This window comes from Leucoraja erinacea, chromosome 14 (assembly GCF_028641065.1).
Source record: "Leucoraja erinacea ecotype New England chromosome 14, Leri_hhj_1, whole genome shotgun sequence".
Classification (NCBI taxonomy): domain Eukaryota; kingdom Metazoa; phylum Chordata; class Chondrichthyes; order Rajiformes; family Rajidae; genus Leucoraja; species Leucoraja erinaceus.
Genome location: NC_073390.1, coordinates 32,122,102 through 32,141,738, shown reverse-complemented (window position 1 = coordinate 32,141,738; position 19,637 = coordinate 32,122,102). Strand labels below are relative to the sequence as shown.

General features: G+C 41.9%; 1 protein-coding gene across 13 annotated transcripts in view; it reads right to left on the bottom strand.

Moving 5' to 3' along the window:
* The window catches only part of kif1aa (kinesin family member 1Aa), a 207,320-nt gene that overhangs the window by 55,506 nt on the left and 132,177 nt on the right, over positions 1-19,637 (bottom strand). For 7 of the 13 annotated variants that reach the window (XM_055646070.1, XM_055646078.1, XM_055646083.1 and 4 more), the window contains 4 exons: positions 12,064-12,354; positions 3,729-3,847; positions 2,102-2,187; positions 735-870 (listed from right to left, as the gene is read on the bottom strand). In XM_055646070.1, the coding sequence (XP_055502045.1) occupies positions 735-870; positions 2,102-2,187; positions 3,729-3,847; positions 12,064-12,354 (632 nt within the window). The remainder of the gene's footprint in view (positions 1-734; positions 871-2,101; positions 2,188-3,728; positions 3,848-12,063; positions 12,355-19,637) is intronic. The other 6 variants (XM_055646077.1, XM_055646073.1, XM_055646079.1 and 3 more) reach the window with 1 other exon arrangement.

Sequence of the window (19,637 nt, the reverse complement as noted above, 5' to 3'; positions counted from 1 at the left end):
CTCTGTTAGTGTCCCAATGCTGTGTTACACAGGGAAACCTGACAATGGTGAGTGTGAATCTCATTGCTGAAGTTCACGCTCTTTACGCAACTTTCACAAACAAGGTCAAGGTGACCCAAAGGCAGTATTTTACAGCTAAGAATGGCATGGAGCAATTTCTAGATATGTGAATCCAGATCATATCTAAATGTGACCCTTCCCTTATTTGTTTTCCATATACCACAATCAAAAGAGGAATCAAGAAAGGGTATTAAAAAATCTGAAGCATGGAAGCAGTCCATTCAGCCCACCGTATCAGCAGGCTTCCATCGAGCTACGTAATTAGTCTCACTGTCCTGATATTTTGCCACAGGACTATATATTTTGTTTTAAAATTATACTTGACCAATTACATTTTGGAGGTTAATATTTTGGCTTTAGGTTGTGCGTTCTGGATAATAACAGCTTGTTACATAAAAAAATAATTCACTTGCTTTCCCCAAGGAACACGACTACAGGTTTGAGAGCTCAGGAGCTAATTCATCAAAAGAAGATTCTAAGAGCTTTTCAACAAAAGAGATGGATTGTCCCAAATCAAACACAGGTTTTTGTACAGTTCAAGTAAAATTGTACTATATTGGAAAAGGTATGACTGAATCAATAATGTCAATTATAAATGCTCACCCACATCCACATCCCAGACAATTCAAACCAGGTAATATACAGCGACGTGGGTTTGATCGGCCAGTACATACCTATACAGGTGTTGTTGTTAACCTCGTCGGCTGAAGGGCCTGAGTCGCTTGACTGACCTTGTCCTTCAACAATGCGCAGCTCCTCCTGTGACGTGCCTGAGCGAGACATTCCAGAGGTACAGCAGTCCGACTGAAACTAAACACAGCAGAGAGAATCACAGAGTGACATCAAAAATCCTTGTAAGAATCTGTGGCAAAGTTAATCAAACTAATGATGTTTCTAACAATCAAGACCATTTTAACCTATAGTGCAGCTAACCCAGCCACATAGTCTAAGGTCTTGTACTTTCCTCTGCTCCATGTACTTAAGCACTTTTTTCATCACTGTGGGTGGCAAGGCACTGCACAATTTAAACTGTGGCAAAATGTCTTCCAATATAACTTCCCACCGTTACCTAAAATATTAATATAATTGCCGGTCATTGCTGAATCACCATCAAAGGAGAGTCTGATGTTATGTTCATGTTTTAAGATGTTAGCATTTTCCATTGAGTTACCTCTTGACCTTCTTTTCTCCCGTAGAAATTATTCTAGAATCTCAGGTCTCACATTGTTATTTTCATTTGTCATTCACAGCTATTTTACTGAATCAATGTTTTAAGCTAGTCAACGTTATACAGCAAAGAAATAGGCCCTTCAGCCTCATTGATTTTATGTCGAGCGTCAAGCACCCAATTGTATAATCCTAAACTAATTCCATTTTTACTTTCCCCACATTCCTGTCAGCCCATTCCACCCACAATAATCCACAACTCACATGCACACCAGCAGCAATTTACAGTGATTTATTAACTTACAAAACCACATGTCTTTGGGATCCCAGGATCAGAGGTTCTTTTGAACATTCTTAGACATAGATTACGGTGGACATTCTCAGTTTTAGATGTTAGTATGGGACCTTCAGGGTTTGAAGTTATTTTGGGGGTGAGGGGGAGATTCTCAAGGTTAGGCCTTACGCAGTATGTTCTCTGAATTATTACATTACATGTCTTACCACGTACTTATCCTCACAGTTTATGTTGTTGGTAAATTATTTATTCAATCTATTCTGGGTCTATTCTAGGATGGCAGTGACACAAGTATTGGAGCAGCCGCTCATATCTCCAGCAACTCTGGTTCGATGCTGACCTCTGGTGCTGCCTGTGAGAATTTGCCCAAATGCCGCAAGTGTGTCAGGAGTGGTGGAATCTGGGAGCGGATTATGTGAAGGAGGGGAAGATGGCTAACTGGGAATAGAATTGTACTGTGGGTTGGCATGGACTTGATAGGCTGAAATGGCCTCCCTGTGATAAAGATTAAAAAATATAAAATTGTCTGAGATGCCAGATGCAAGCCAGGAAGTGAGAATGCAAATTTGACAGCATTACCTTCTCAAAGTGCTGGTCATCAAAAGATATTTTAGCTGTTCCTGACTGTCGAACCCCAGAACCATAGTCTGGGGCTTCCTCGTCAGCTGAAATCAAACACAATAACAATATTTCACAATTAACATGTAGAAATGTTGATAATTCCTGTATTATCTTTATAGGAGTGCTTAATTTCTTAATTTCTATCCAATGTGATGTAATTTAGTGCATGTTAAACCCATGACAGCATGTATTAAGGCACAAGTCACGGGACACCATTTTAACCTCACGTGTCAAGTAAAACATTAAAGGATTGGAATAATCACTTGTCTTGGTTTACTTTCCACACCGAGTAAGGTTCAGGAGCATAAAACATATAAAATTACAGCACGAATAGGCCATCTCGGCCCTACAAGTCCATGCCGAACACATGTTTTTCCCCTTAGTCCCACCTGCCTGCACTCGTACCATAACCCTCCATTCCCTTCTCATCCATATGCCTGTCCAATTTATTTTTAAATGATACCAATGAACCTGCCTCCACCACTTCCACTGGGAGCTCATTCCACACTGCCACCACTCTCTGCGTAAAGAAGTTCCCCCTCATATTACCCCTAAACTTCTGTCCCTTAATTCTGAAGTCATGTCCTCTAGTTTGAATCTTCCCTATTCTCAAAGGGAAAAGCTTGTCCACATAATGGGTAATTGCAAATCAGCACCTCATTCAAACTCATTTTCTTTGCTACTGACTACTGACAGATTTAATTCCAGGGCAACCAAACATATTTCATACAATTCTTTCCTTTTCTGATGATGCTAATACATTCCAGAGTGAAAGACACAGTGTAACCCCTAGGGTCATAGAGTTTTGCAATGTGAAATCAGGCCCTTTGGCCAACTTGCCCACATCAGCCAACATGATCCATCTACACGTCCCACCTGCCTGCATTTAGAAACATAGAAAATAGGTGCAGGAGTAAGCCATTCGGCCCTTCGAGCCTGCACCGCCATTCAATATGATCATGGCTGATCATCCAACTCAGTATCCTGTACCTGCCTTCTCTTCATACCCCCTGATCCCTTTAGCCACAAGGGCCACATCTAACTCCCTCTTAAAGATAGCCAATGAACTGGCCTCAACTACCTTCTATGGCAGAGAATTCCACAGATTCACCACCCTCTGTGTGAAACATGTTTTTCTCATCTCGGTCCTAAAAGACTTCCCCCTTATCCTTAAACTGTGACCCCATGTTCTAGAATTTGGCCCATATCCCTCTAAATCTGTCCTATCCATGTACCTGTCTAAATGTTTCTTAGTACTAAATGCTTTTAAATGTCTCCCGATTTGTGGCAGTACAGTGCGTGACCCTCTGTACGACTCATTCACAGTGAGTGAAAGGATAATGTGTGTCCACTATACCTCATTCTGATGGTAGACAAAAATGCTGGAGAAACTCAGCGGGTGAAGCAGCATCTATGGACTGAAGGAAATAGGCAAAGTTTCGGGTCTTTCCTTCGCTCCATAGATGCTGCCTCACCCGCTGAGTTTCTCGAGCATTTCTGTCTACCTTCGATTTTCCAGCAACTGCAGTTCCTTCTTAAACATACCTCATTCTGATGTTTATTTTTTTCACACTTTCTCACTTACCAGAAATAGCCTGGACAGCTACACGTAGAAATCCTTTGACCTCTCCCTTCTCACTGACTATTGCCACACGGTGTACTAATGGCACGGGGTACAGCAGGTTACTGAGATAAACAAATGCTCTGGAAGGAAGAATACAACATACATTAGCTAGTCCACCCAACAGCAGCTTTAACTGTAGGTGGTTCTACACTTCCTTGTTGGCTCAGGGACTTCACAGCTGGGATTGTTAGAACATGGCATTGTTGATTTGGTTTTCTTGCAGCTGGAATTAGTTAAGACAAGATTTTTTGAAGACAGAGCCCACTGCACTGGTTTGTGAGCAATAATGAACGTGGTGAATATGAATGGCTGAAGGTTTGGATTTGATTTTTGTCTGTCCAATATTTTTTAACAGATGTGTTCTGGTGCTGACTTCATTTAAAGATGCTCCAGTTTGCTGGTAGTTAGTGTTAATGGATTTTTTCTCTTTCTCCACATGAACTGAATAGATGGCCCACAGAAGCCACCAACTTGATTAGCCCAAATACTCTTTTCTCTTTCTAGTCGTCATGTGTCAACTCAATAGGCTGGTAGAGGTGATAAGATTTCGTAGCCCTAAGTATCCCTAAATCATTGTGTCTGCATGTCACAGTTTTTGGTTGCACTGTTCATTTGAGTATTGAGTTCAGTCAGATTATCCCAATGTCCAGAATGGCGGAGCACACCGCTGTTCACTTTGCCTCCACCATTGAAATCATACTCCGTATTAACTCATCAGATCTGGATTTATGCTGGCTCAGAAACTTTCATGGCAAAATCTAATCTGCTTTCCACATGGAGAAGGTGCCTCCTCCTGGCAGATACTGAAACAGAGGGGTGGGGAGTGGTAATAGTGTAGTAATGAGTATTCAGCTAATTTTTGGACTGTATGTATAGTTGATAGTTTGCGCAATTGGAATCGTTTGCTCTGTCCATCAAGGCATACTGGCTTGATTTGGAGCCTTAGCTGATGATGTTGTTCATCACTCTTTCTGTTATACTGATAGAACTTGACATTCAATTACAGATCTAACAATACCGAATGTAGCGGTCATGCACTAGCAGTTGGCACACTTTGTGACTGGATTTAGTCAACAAAAGTGGTTCTACATCCAACACCACCTCTGCTTGGGCTGTCCTCCCACTTCTTCTGTAAATACAGCTCAAAGATAGTAACTGGTATGACATTTTTCATTAAAGGAAAACTGCCATGAGATGCAATTTCCTACCAGGATGCCTAACACTGGCCAACCAAGGGATGCTTTTGCAACAGTCACATTCTTCAATTAAAAGGAGTCACATTTTCCAAGCCATGATGGTACAAGAATGGTCCATGCTTCTGGGTGAAGGTAAATCATTCAACTTCATATGGACTATCTTCTGGTTCATCACAGAGCATTTCAATGCTGCAGTTCTTCCTCACGTTACTGGAGTTTCCAAAGTGGCCTCAACATACAAACGTTCGACTCAAAGACAAGAGTGGCATTGACAGAACCACCACTGACAATTGGTTAAGAGATCTTAGTTCCTAACATGGAGTAATAAAATCATACTGCATAGAAATGCGACTCGACTCCTGGGGCTCGGAGGCTCCAGCAACGCAGCCGCAGGTCCGGTGGACTGTGACATCGGGAGCTCGCGGGTCTGGGAGGAGAGAGAGAGACCGCTTCCCGGAGCTCCCGCAACGCGACTTCTCCAGCCGGTGTCACGGGGTTGGAACAACCCGGACCGGGACAGTACATCACCCGGCACGGCTTCATGGCCGTGGGACTCACCATCGCCCGTGGGGGTTCCAACCTTGGACTTTCAGACCGGGAGCGGGGCCGTAAATCGCCCCGCGCGGCCTAAAATGGCCGTGGGACTCATCATCGCCCGCCTGGGGCTTGGACATCGGGAGAGACACGGAGAACAGGGGAGAGAAAAGACTTGCCTTCCATCACAGTGGCTTCACTGTGATGGATGTTTGTGTGAATTTAATTATGTGTATGTCTGTAAGACAGTGTCTTTGTTTGTATGGCTGTGGAAACAACATTTCGTTTGAGTCTCACTGGGGCTCAAATGATAATAAATTTGTATTATTGAAATGGGCCCTTCAGCCTAGCATCTGACCATCAAGTACTTTTCTAAAAGTACTTTTAGCAGCATTTGATCTGAAGCCTACTGTGCAGTGGAAATTCAAGTGCTCATCATGATACTTCCAAAATCTGAGTGTAACTGCCTCCATTATCTTCTCAGGTAGTCAGGTTTGGATTCTAACCAACCTCTGGGTAAACAAATTTGTCTTCCAATCTCCCCTATGGAAATTAATTATAATCAAAATCAGTATATGAATCAGTACATTTATTTTTAACTATTGCCCCACCCATTGTTTATTTCTTCTCAAAGAGGAGGTAAAGGTGATCACATTGTGTTGATCGGTCCAATTGTGACAATATATCTTCTTCTTGGGGTAGAATTCCAATGGGGCAAATTTTTCACCAACCCCTCAATCCTTGCATAATTGGCCAACAATGACACACAGTGGAGTTTCACTGCCAAAAGGTAATGTTCCATTGATCATTACAGATTCCTGACCCAGGAAAATTAGTCTGAGTAAGGGAGAATTCAAAGAATAAATGAAAGGAGAAAGAAAGAGATAATACCAAACCCTATATGCTGGCACCAGAAAGAGAGCAATTACATGTGGGTCCCAGCAAAATCTGCCAAGAAGAAGAAGCCTGCATATGTAAAGTGTTTTACAAGGAGTAGACTACAAAGGGGAGGCAGCAGTGAGCCTTATGTTGGTGACCTCTTGGAAGCAGTGGTATGACTCCTTGTGATCACTGGACAACCTGCAGCATCAATCAAGAAGTGGTCTGGATAACTGGTGAGGCAGAAAACATTATCAACAGATGTAAGCCTGACCAGGAAACTGACAGAACAAGAGTGACAGGAAAAATAAATTATTAATGTACATTGACTAGATGGTCCTCTGCTGCGGTTCTAGGCCAGATCTTGGAGAATCTACACTGACTCCAAATCAAATTTCAGACCTGAGAAATGAAGACATTTTGTGCTGATTTGACAGGATTCCTTAGGCTGGTGCCTATCCATAAGTCCCACGAACTGAAATGGAAACTCAGGTGGAGAGCAATAAATTGATAAGAATTGTAATGGTTGATTAGAATGGTTTCCAAAGTATCTTTCATAGATGGATCAACTAACTTCTTTCCATGAGAACCACACCCTCCTTCGATAACACAGGTAAGAAACGGGGCATCTATTTTTCTGTAAAAACATTGATCTGCAATCTGCTGTTCTCTATCTGTTGGCCTGTTTATGTCAGAAATAACCATCTCACGTTTCTTTAATCAATATTAACAATGAACTGGATTGCTTTTCTCCAAAGTGCCTTCGCGAGATGACATTGATGTGGTGTTAACTGGCGATTCTTGTTCGATGCCTTTACAGTTATCAGAACTTGAACTTTGTTATTTTAGGAAGTATTTCATCCAGTTCTGAAACCATCTCCAATAGTGATTTATTCATGAAACAGGCTTGTGGACTCATCTCCACCTTCAGGTGATATGCCAAATAATGCACTACTCTTTGACTGAGACATATACAGGCATCTTCCTTCCAGCAGCCTCTATAACTTTAAGTGGCAGGCACCACAAAATGCTGGACATTCTCAAATGGTTTAACCATTAATGAATTCTTGAAGGCAGAGCTAGTCGGATTCCTCGTGATGACTGGATATGTTGCAACAGTTTATAATAGAGAAAACTTTTCAAAATCCATGAACCTGAGTAGGGAACTGACAAAGCATCCCAGTAAATGGGTACTTAATGTGACAGGAAAAGTGAATTACTTGTTCTCACTCACTAAGTTTTAGGAAAAGGCTATTGAATTTGTGAAGAAGGCCCCGTGATTGGCCACTGGCAGAAAGGATTCCATTGATGAGGTTGCAATCAAGTGTGGGAAAGGGAATAAAGTGTAAAGTCCCTGAGTGATCGGAGTAGAACCACCTGCAATCTTCATCCAACATATACAGCACGCCACAATGCCAGGAAGCAAAGCAGCAAAACAAAGCAGCATCGAAAGCCAGCCAAAGCCAGCCAGTGAGAAACTGGAGACAACCACACATGGACCACCAAAAGATTCATCAACAAGTCACAATTAGCACGGAGGGGCGGGAATCACTGCTGCCTTGCAATCAAGCAAACTTTGTGGACAAAAACATCTGTAATAAAAAGAACATAAAGAAAAAAGATATTCAGTAGCATTAAATATGAGCAACCATACTGGATCCAGTGGATTCAGTCTGCTTCAAGAGGAAACAAAATCTGAATGGGACAAACACCCAGTTTCCATTGCCTAATCTGTAAATTTTCCACACACAAAAATTGAATATAGTACGCAGAAGATTAAAACTTCTCATGAGCTCAACTGCTTAATTGCAAAACATTTACCAGGCACTTCAACCTTTTTTTGTCATAAGAAAGTTTCACAAACAGTGACAAATGGAGAAAGGTAGAGCAGGCAACGTTCTGTTCATTTGAGCGTGATATATCGGGGCAGTCTGCTGTGAGTAGCCGTGATTGTATTTCAAGGGCATTTTTCAGTGTGAGCTAGATCATCTCTGGCAATTAACCAGTCACCAAGATTCAAAGTTCTCTTATATCTTTATCCTTCCTGGATGTTATATTGGGATTATGCACAATTTCTGCCTGCATTACCCAAGGGAATAATATATCATAGCCAGATGCATAGGCAAAAAATAAAATTTGGCATTTATAATTAAAAAATACCAATAGCATGATTTTTTATAATTCTTTAGGACTTCTAAATGCAGTAGGATATTACCAAGTTTCAAAAGTGTGACCTTCTTCATTAGAGGTCAGACATGGGGGATGAAAGGTGGGATTTTGTAAATGTCCTACCAATCCAAGAAGCCTAGACATTCTAATAATACTTTTTTGCATTTCTGGCCAGGGAATTTTTCAGGGTGGACAGGACTGGAAATGTCACACACATAAATGTTTCCGTATGCCATTCTATCAATACACAATATCTTGCACGTATTACCAGAATGTAGCTCACTCTGCTCAGTTTCCACAGTGCCTCTGATGGCGATGGTATACCATTTCATTTCTATGTCCATCATTCTCATATTTTCATTTTACAATATTTCTTAACATAGACACCATGAAGAGCCCAGTCTAGAATAGCGGAAGATTCCATCTACTGTATACACATAGAAGTTTAGAATCAACATATTCTCAGGGATGCTATCAGTAAGATCCCATCAATTTTTCACCAACGGTGATTCCTGGGTCTTGCTCGGTGAGCACCCACTGACATTTCTGGTGAAGGGTCTTGGATAGGAAGTGTTAACTGTTTCTCTTTCCACAAATGTTGCCTGAGCTGCTCTGTGTTACAAAATATTTTGTTTTTATTATTACTGTATCAGATACTCTCCAAAATGATCTGTCAAAATTAAATGATTTATCTGGTGAGCTTTGGGCATCTAGAAGAAATTTTATATATTTTTTCCTGGGTGCTTGTCATGAAATATAATTTTATTTATTGCTAACATCTGTTTCTAAACATAGTGAAAATCATTTAAAAGAGAATATTGAGTCTACAGCCACAGAAATCATCAAGGAAACATATGTCATTAAATGCATTCGTAATGAAAAGAAATTGCAAGGTTCTTAACACAGTTAATCCCCCTCCTTGTCCAACTAGCTCCAGGGGGATGTGATAATATTGTACCAATTCAGTTCAGCACAGCTTTAATCTAAAACATGATAAACAGGAATAAAAAAACATCTGTGTGACTCATGCGACAATCACAAAGAGAAACCCTGAACATGGCAAGACACTTGAAGCAGACTGAATATACAGTGGCCAATGCAAAGGAGCTGGTAACAAGATTGGTGAGGTGCAAAGGTGGCATGCTCAGAACACAAAGCTTTCAACACAAGAAATAAGGAAAGGAAGAACGTCAGTTGAAAGAAAACATTGGCTAAACATTGGTAGAGCCAGCTTCTATTGTAGCGTCTGTAACATTAACAGAAGGTACCCAGCATCTGGCGCAGCGGTTTTCAAAATGGCTGCACAGCAATTAGCAAAACAGTAGTGCCAATGTGCGTGCACAGTTTGAGAAAACTATTTTATTATTTTTCCAAAGCTGCTGTGCTGGGATAGCCAATTGAGATAAACTGAAACATGTTTGGAAACTGAATGCCTTGGCATGCCTTGTTGCGATGCCTTGGCATGACCTACTCAGAAAGTCTGGCATGCCCTACTGAGATGAGCTGGTAAGGGGACAAGCTCTTTCATCGGGAGAACTGTAGGATTCAAAGCTGTGAAAAAAGATCTCAGATATCAATGGGCTATGAACTGTAAGACTGACAAGGCAACTGCATTGACACCTGGACTAAACCTCCAAGTTAATAAAGAGGTTTACATTCAAAACATTATAATTCAAACAAACACTTCTAAACCAGAAGCAACACAGTGAATATTCATTAAATGTAACTGAAATTAAATATTTTTTAATATGTTTAATGATATTGGTCTGGAGATTTTGTTACCTTTACATAATACCATCTAGCTGTTCAGTAGACACTCAAGAAGGATATTCTTTCTCAAGAAAACCGAGAAGTGGGCCAAGATTAACACATGCCTGCAACTGTGAGTAGTGAGCAGAGTGACCATCACCTTCGGTGCTTCCTGTCTATCTTCAGGATCTTTTACAACCATCCCTGGCCCAATTCATCTTGCGTGTAATGCCACAAGAATTTGTTTACCAAGGTGTTTACTGTTGGCCTCCTGAAATTGAACTATGTTGGAATAGTATTCCTTGCATCTTAACCCTGCACTAGGGTGCACCCACCCTTGCCCTTACCCATTTCCATTATTCTGATTTCTCCAACTCCATGAATTCATCAAATACTTAGTTTTGTAATTCTACCAGCTGCCTAACCCACAACTAACTTTATAAATTTGTCACATGCTATGCCACCTTTCAGCCCTCCATCAGTTGAAGAGATGTTATGTAGATCGGCCTTTCTCTCTGCCCCGAATTGTTCTTTTTCACTGCTTTTCTTCCCACTAAACTGGTCATTAACTTGTTTTTATTTCGCACCCTTTCATTTATATCAGAAGCCCTGCTCGCTCCTATTTAAGAGTTTACTTGTTCCATGTTGGAACACAATATGGTCAGAAGGTAAATGGTGTATTTAATTGCTGCTTGGTGTTAGTGTTCTGAGATTAAACACAAGCACTGGACAATTCTATTTAAGGAGCAAATTTCTCCTGCTTTCCTTGAAAGCTCTAATTCTATCAACTTCATATCAAATGCTTTCCTGGTAAGAGGTAACAATTTCCAAACCAAAAAAGTTGTACAATCCTTCTTTAAAAAAATTAACAAAAAGGTGTAGTAAATTGTTCATTAATGCAAGTCTCACTGCAGTGCCCTATTGTCAACCATGCTAGAAACCACAGCAAAAGCTGCCTTCCTCCGTGAGATACAATGGAATCCATATGTATACAACTATGATGTAAACAAAGGCACAGACATTTAACCAATTTAGCTGCATCCATTTTGGCTATCCAGATGTTGGGTTTAAAAGGCCAAATCCAGTGCTTCTGACCCACCCATCCAAAATCTAACTGAAGCATTTTATTGTCCCGTGGAACGCATGGGTCTCTGACAAGAGAGAGAATGCAGCAAGTGGAAGCTGCTGCTCTGTCAGTATATTCTCAAACACAGGGGGATCCACTGGGCATCCTGCACCCTATCAGCCAACAAGCGGTAAATCATGTGTTGAGAATAGTAAGCTGAGGAAATTGTTTGCAGAAATCTTTGCTCAGTCTCACCTTTCTCATGTTGAGCAGAAGACAGAGCACATTCAATAAACTTACCAGGCTTGGAAACTCATTACCCCAAATAGTAGAGTGTCAACAGATTCATGTGAATACTTCAGCAATCCCAGATAAGTTTGGGATGACTTTGGTATGACTTTTAACAATTTGTTGCATACTGTAGGATTCCACTCTATCTGACAACATGAATTTTGTCTTGGCACTTACAATGTATTAGTTTTCTAGATGGTGATAATGCAACTGTTGCACAGTATCACAGTCCACATCTTGAATGAAATCTCCATCAGTGTGAACCAGCGGCCCTTGAGGCAAATCTGGGGCTTATGGAGAATGGATAATGACTCCAGCATTAAGATCTGTTGTGACCATTTGTCACAGGGGTTACTCGTCTCAGTGTGAAAGAGCTAGTCCCTTCCCTTCATGCTCTAGAGACCTCACCAACCTTCCCACTAAACTGAACCAGGGTGAGCGGTCGTAAAACGGGTCCTGGCCATCATGGTGGAACTGGTACCCTTCGTCTCCCCCCAGGTCAGAAAAGGGATCATCCAGAAAGATTTCATCGTCCAGCTCCTCCTCATCCTCATCCTCATCCTCATCCTCCTCCTCCTCCTCCTCCTTTCCATCATGGCGCTCGTCTGCGAGCTCAGTGATGTCAGAGTCAGGGTTCGAGAAGGTGGGGGAGGGGGTGAGATCAGCCATGCGCTCAGTCATGCAAGTGTTGAAAATGGGAGTACTAGTACAGCCAGAGACAGGGGAACTAGGGTTAGTACAAGACAAAGACATGTTAAAAAAAAACTCATCATTCAACAATAGGCCAGAAACTCTCTGACTGACACTTATCATCAAGATTCTAATAAATCTGCTCCACAGAAACCTGAAATCAGTAAGCTTTGGTCAGAAGGTGTTTCCCTCTTAAAGATCTGCTGTCAAAAATACATGTATCAGGATGCCAATGGGCACAACATTCACGCATAGGGCAGGCTCAAAGGGAATATTCACCTCATTTAAGTCACGGTTGAAATAGCAATAGATATTTGAGTTTTTTAAAGAATAATGAGAGAGAAATTGCATAGAATAGTTATAAAAGTTAAAAGCAGCCAAACAAAGTGTTGGTCTTAAGGTTCTAGATGGTACCACTTCCTGATATTGTTACTTTACCAATGAGCTCTACAACATTGGCACAAAATCAGAAGATACTCTAGCCCTTTCCCAGACACTGCAGAGACCCATGACCACTTCCTTACTGATTTCACAGATCTGAGGGCCAGCTTCAGAACACCCCAATCTGATCCTTTACCCCGTCACAGTACTTCACACTGCAGACCTTGCGCTTGGCATCCACCTTAACGGATCGTCACATGGCCTGGCCATCACCGTGTTTTCTTCCTCTGCCCCTTAGTTCATGCCCCTACTCAATGAAATAACCACAGTACGACCACCCATTCACTGTGGCTTGCTCTGTTATAAGTATATATCCAATTGACACCTGATTCTTCTTTTGCTACCATTTAGACAGTGCATTCAGGTCAAATTTGTATTTATAAATATTCTCATCCTTCTCAGTTTATTTCGCTAAAAGGCAATATTCAGGTGAACATTTTCAGTAAACAGATACTATGTATCTAGTAATCTAATTAGTAAATAATACACTCTCTCCACCCTTCGCTGCCCACCAAGGGAACAATTATTTATGGAGTGGCCATCTAATGGAATCACAGCTGCAGGAACCCAGGTTTTATCCTGACCTCAGGTGTTGACTGCATGTAGTTTTCATACAACAGCATGGGCGTCACCTGGATGCTCTGGTTTCCTTCCACATCCCAAAGATGTGCCAGTTGGCTATTGAAAATTACCCTTTCATGTAAGTCTATGGCAAAAAGACTCAAAGTGGAGTTGATGGCCATGTGCCAGAGAGGGTAAGTTGCGGGGCTTCTGGGAAGTGAACAGAGGGCGAAGGGGAATGCTGGGATGTTCACCTGGGAGCCAGCGTAGATCTGTTGTCCTGAGGGACCTCCTTCTATGTTATTACACGATGAGGATGCACCTTCAGGACTAATCTAAGCTGTGGACAACTGGATTTTATAGCTACCCCTTTAAAAAAAAACAAAAGTTAATTGTTATTTTAAGTTGGATACCAACAAGAGAATTTTGTTTAGCAATCAGTACATTGTCCAATGCGTGAGGTACGCGATAGGAACAAAAGTATGGGTACAGGGTCAGCACTCACTTGCCCTCGTTCAATGTTAACCAGGCCTGCTCGTTCTTCTGATGCACACACTGTTTCAGCCAAGGCTGGCTGTATTTATGGGTGGAAATCTGAATGAGCCAGCACATGGATTGATCGGTGAAGTGGATACCCAGAGCAAGATTACCAAAAAAACTTTCAATATTCAGCATCTTCAAGTGTTATGCAGAAGAAGTGTAATAGTATATCAAAGAAATGTTACAAACAATAGCAATCATTTCATATGGATATCACAATATGACACTCCTACAAGTGCATTATTCACCACTTATTTACATCGCTCTCTGCATCAGGAGGAATTTCTCTTTATCTGGGCAAGAAACAATTCCGTGAGTTGCACCCAATTAACCCGCTTGTCCAAACATTACTGCTGTTACACAGCAAGCTCTTCCCCTAAATCAGGTAGAAGATGTACCATTGATAATGGGTGGGCTGTACAAGCGGAGGAGCAGGAGAATTTGTGGTTTGATTGAGATTTATTGTGATTAAGAGACCCCTTCCAACCCTGCAACGGACTGTTCCAGCTGCTATGGTCAGGCAAACACCTCCGTTGCCATGCGGTCAGAACAGAGAGGTTGAGAAGGAGTTTCTTCCCAGAGGCCATTCGGACTGTAAACGCCTATCTCACCAGGGACTAACTCTACTGAACGTTTTTCCTTCCATTATTTATTATGTAAAGGTATATGTGTGTTTATGATTGTGTTTATAGTTTGTTTGTTTGTTTGTCTTTTTGCACAAAAGTCCGCGAGCATTGCCACTTTCATTTCACTGCACATCTCGTATGTGTATGTGACAAATAAACTTGACTTGACTTGACTTGAAGCACCAACCACACAGTACGTGGTGCGCTGCATGGGACGGCCAGTACAGTGTGCATGGGGAGAAGTGAACAATACAAAGTATGTAGCCTGGGGAATAATCAGTGTGGCTTGTGGAATTTGGAAAAAAATAAGCAGAATGTAGTAAGAGGAATGACCAGTGGAAGCAGTATGAGAATGAAGACTGCATGAGGGGAGGGGAGGGGGGTCACACTTTCCAAGTATCTAAACCGACACGTATGGCATTCATTCATTAACTGCACCAGCTCATTCTGCACAGACATAATGATTGCAAGGGCTGATGTTACACTGATTCATTGATTGGACCACGAGTAACACAGCCACACTAATTGAAATGACTTATATGAAGTTAGTCCATTGACCACACTGAATGATGACTCATTTCATAATTTAAATGTTTGGTGCCTGGACTAACTGATGTCATTTTCTGTAATTAAGGCACTGACTGGTATGACTATTGACTAATACAAGAAACTGGAGACGCTGGAATCTGGGAGAAAACACAAAGTGGTGGAGTAATTCAGTGGATAAGGCAACATCTGTGAAGGGAATGGACAGACAAAGTTTCTGGTCAGGACCCTTCTTCAGACTAGTTGCATTAATTACAGTGATGGCGTGACACAAATCAAATGATTATACTGAAGTGATAGCACTGACATTGACTACAATGACAGGTTTCACACTGATCTGATGATTGCATTAAGTGGTAACATATTGACAGCATGAGACCAAAAGTAGAAAAAATTAGTGAAACAATTTCAGATTTCAGTAAAGGAGGGCCAAGACATTGATATGAAAGAAAAAGCAGAAAAAGTGTATAGCCTCAGAAGAAACACAAATACAGGTTGCAAGAACTTCTGTAAATATATATGAAGGCAAATTAGCTGGTTTAGAGTTGCCCTTTTGAGATTGAGGTAGGAAACATTGTGTTGAAAAATGACACAGACATAAAATATTTTGTGTTTGACTTCACAGTTTTTTGGAGTACACGAGTTCGGAATAAATAAGGAGCACAAAATATTAGTTTTAGTACAAACTAGTCAAGGAGAAATTGATGGGAATGATAGGTCAGAAATCCTTTGGAACCAATGGCATTTTGACGTTTTGAACAACATGGTTACAGAGATAGTGGATGTACTAGTCATCCTCCAAAATTCTATGGATTCAAGAATGGTTTCCACAGATTGAAAGGGTGCAAATGTAACCAATCATTTGAAAAAGGAGACAGAGAGAAAGCAAGGAGCCATCGGACAGTTACTCTAGGCCAAAAGGAGGGAAAATGCTGGAGTTTATAATTAAGAACAATGGAAGTCTCAGAGAATTATATTGTTGTGTTGAGTGAAAATGAATTTATGTAACAGAATTTGACAAATCCATTAAGAGTATTTTTGAGATTGTAGTAGGCAGAATAGATAGATATGGTGCATGCGCTCTTTCAGAATGACTTTGATAAGGTGTCAAATTAAGAGATGTCAAACAAAAATAAAGAGGCCATGGTCTCAGGTTAAGAAGAGAAAACATTTAGAGCTACTGACTGTCGCCCTTTAGTTCCAACATGAACCATAATGAAGTGTTTTGAAAGACTGGTAATAGCTCATATCTGTGTTAGTCTTCGAGCAAGCTTGTAGTTTGCATATGGGAAAAATAGATGCACGAAGATACCATCTCTCTTGTATTACGTTGAGTTCCATATCATCTTGACAATATGCTTTGACAGATCAGCCTTCAACACCATAATGCCGATTAAGTTCATCCCTAAACTTCTGGACATTGGCCTTAGAGCCTTCAAATGGCTTCTGGATTTCTTGATTGGTACCATAACTTCATCCTGTTGGTACCCTTCAGTGTTGCGTGCTCAGTCACTTGCGCTACCTCCTGTACACCTAGGACTGTGTGGCCAAGTACAACACCAACTCAATGGTTAAGTTTGTTGATGATATTACTGTTGTTGGCCATATCAACAACAATGATAATACAGGATACAGGAAAGAGATTGAAAACCTTATACAACAATTTAGCCCTTAGCATCAGCAAGACAAATGTGTTGGTTGTTGACCTAAGGAAGCAAAGAGGTTGAACAAGCTCTGTCCTCATCAACTGAGCTGCCGTAGAGATGGTTGACAGCTTCAAGTTATTTTCACCAGCTATCTGACCAGGTGCTTTCACATTGCCACTGGTCCTCTTTCAATAAGATTAGGGTTGATCTAAAGGGGACCTAATCCGTGAGTTCAAAAGAGTGTCTTCGACCTTCAAGCTCGAGGGCACTCACCTGAAAAATCTCGAGCTGGATCGACCGTCAGCGATGAAACCGCGAGCTGGGTCGACCGACCGCACACACACACACACATACACATAGCAAAGGCGGAGGCCAGGGAAAGCGGGGGAGCAAAAATCACACCCGGATGAAGAGGAAGGGGAAAAGACGGCTGCACAGTCTGGTAGTCTTGTAGAGAGGGGGGGGGGGGGGGGGGGGGAGAAGGGGGGGGGGGGGGGGGGGGGGGGGGAGAAGTGGAAAGAAGGGGAGAGAAGGGGGTAGAAGGGGGGGAGAAGGAGTGGAGACCCATTTAAGGAGTCAGACAACGTTTAATGTTTAGCGGGCATTTTACCTCGCCGGTCGGTTTTCCTTGGTCCTGAAACCTCCAATGAGCCAAGTAAAATGCCCGGTCAGCAAAGGAGATTGCCTATGGCTGCCCTCAACTGCCTGTAACTAAATAGCGACCACACTCCACTGCATTACGAGTTAAAAAGAACCATGCTGACCAAATTTTACTCGCAGAAAAATTTTCAACATGCTGAAAATTTTTCCGCGACGTAGCTGAGGCCGCGAGTTTGCGGGAACTTCCCTCGAGCATGAAGGAGAGTTCCAGTGACCTCATAGGACCTCCTAAGACCACATGTCGACCATGCTGCAAGTTTGAGTCGATGACAAATCTTCTAAACTCGCAGATTAGGTTGCCGCAGTGGGACAGCCCCGTTACTGTAATCTCAATTTGTTTTCAAATATAACTTTTCACCACTTTGCTTCTTAAGGGTCTGTCTATTCCTATTCAGACACTGTTTCCACCCCGTTCTCAGGGTTTAGCAATGAGTTTAGAAGGGATGATGGTGTTGAACGGCACCAGTCCGTGCAGGTTTTGAGAACATGGGCAGGTACACCATCAGGGCCAGATGCGGTCTGAGGGTTCAACCTCGAGGGGGATCTTCTGACTTCAGCCTTGGACACTGAGATCACTGTGGTGTCAGGGACCGCGGTGGCCATAAAGATACATTGTTGTTCTCCTTTTCAAAGTGAGCATAGAAAGCATTGAGGTTGTCCGAGAACGATTCATTGCTCTCACTTATTCTACTTGGTTTCATCTTGAAGGAAGTGCCACTGTTGCCAAGCATCTGCCTGACCCTCTAGTCCGGAAGTACCTCTGTGCATTCTCAATTACCTTTTTTGAGTTTGTACCTGGACTTCTTGTATGACTCTGGATCACCTGACCTGAAGGCAATGGATCTGGTCCTCAATAGATTGCTCATCTCCAAGTTCATCCAAGGCTTCTGGTTAGGGAACACTTGGATGGTCTTGGTAGGAGCACATTCCTCCATTCATTTCCTTCTTAAAGTTGGTAACAACAGTGGCGTTTTTGTTCAAGTCCATTGCCATGTCCTTGAATATCACCCAGTCTACCCAGTCCAAGCAGTCGTGAAGTTGCTCCTCTGCCTCCCCTGATCTGGTCGACACAATCCTTTTCACCAGTGTTGAAATCTTCAGTCGCTGCCTATATGCATAGGTAGCTCAGCCTTGTGGTGCAATTTACCAAAGTGCAGCGGAGGGATGGAACAATAAACATCTCTCATGGTGGAAAAACTGCTCAAGAATGTTTGATCTTCTGGTGCTGCAGGAGACATGCTAATGGCAGTTTAGAAGTATCTTCTTCAAGCTAACCTTGTTGACGTCCCCATTAATAATGGAGAAGATGGTGGAGTACATTGTCCAGAGGACATCATTGACCACAGCATAGAGTTCCTTAAGTATTTGCCGAATGTCTACCTGAGCTGGGATGTGGAATGCAGTCATGGAAGTGAATTCCCTTGGGACATAGAAGAGACAGTACTTCTCTGCTAGGTGTTGCAGATCAGAGGAGCAGAAGTTGGACAATGTCTGAGCATCACAAAGAGTTTATTATGAGACAGACGTAGGCTCATTCTTCCTGGTCCATATGATGGATTGAAAAACATTTGGGCTAGAGGCCGAGCTTGGAGAACTAGGGTCCCTTTGGTAAAGTCCCTTTGGTAAAGCAATCTTGCTCTTAAGTCTTCAATCTTATTTTCTCAGGACTGTACATTAGCCAAGAGGATGCTTGGGAGGGGAGAATCATTATTGTCAACGCTTCATTCTTAGTCTGAGTCTGCCCTGGAGTGCATTTATTGGGCATAATGGAGGCCACCCCAGCTATGCCAGGTACTGTACATATGGATCTCTGTGTCTATCAGGTGATCATGAAATAACTAATTCATTTAAATCATTCAGAAGCCTGTTAGTTACACCACCAATTTGTGACATTTCTCTTTGCATTAAAAGTTTAAAATGGGTATATTTATGATTCTCCTGCTGACTCATCCCACAATGTGTGTGCACTGACTAGTTCCAGTGTTGGTGTTTTAATGATCTGATTCTATAGTGCTAGATATTGCACAGATATTTGTCACAAGGTTTGCACTGATTTGTTTCACAGTGCTATATTTGAAACGGACTGATTCCATAGTATCAGTGTTTGTATTGTCTAGTGTCACACTGTTAAGAGTTTGCACTTGCTGGTGTCACAGTGCCAATGTTTGCACGGCCCTATGCCACTGTTTTAATGTTTACACAGTTCTTTGCCACAGGGTCAGTGTTTACATTGATTTGTCCCACAATGGCACTGTTTGTACTGACTGTTTTGATAG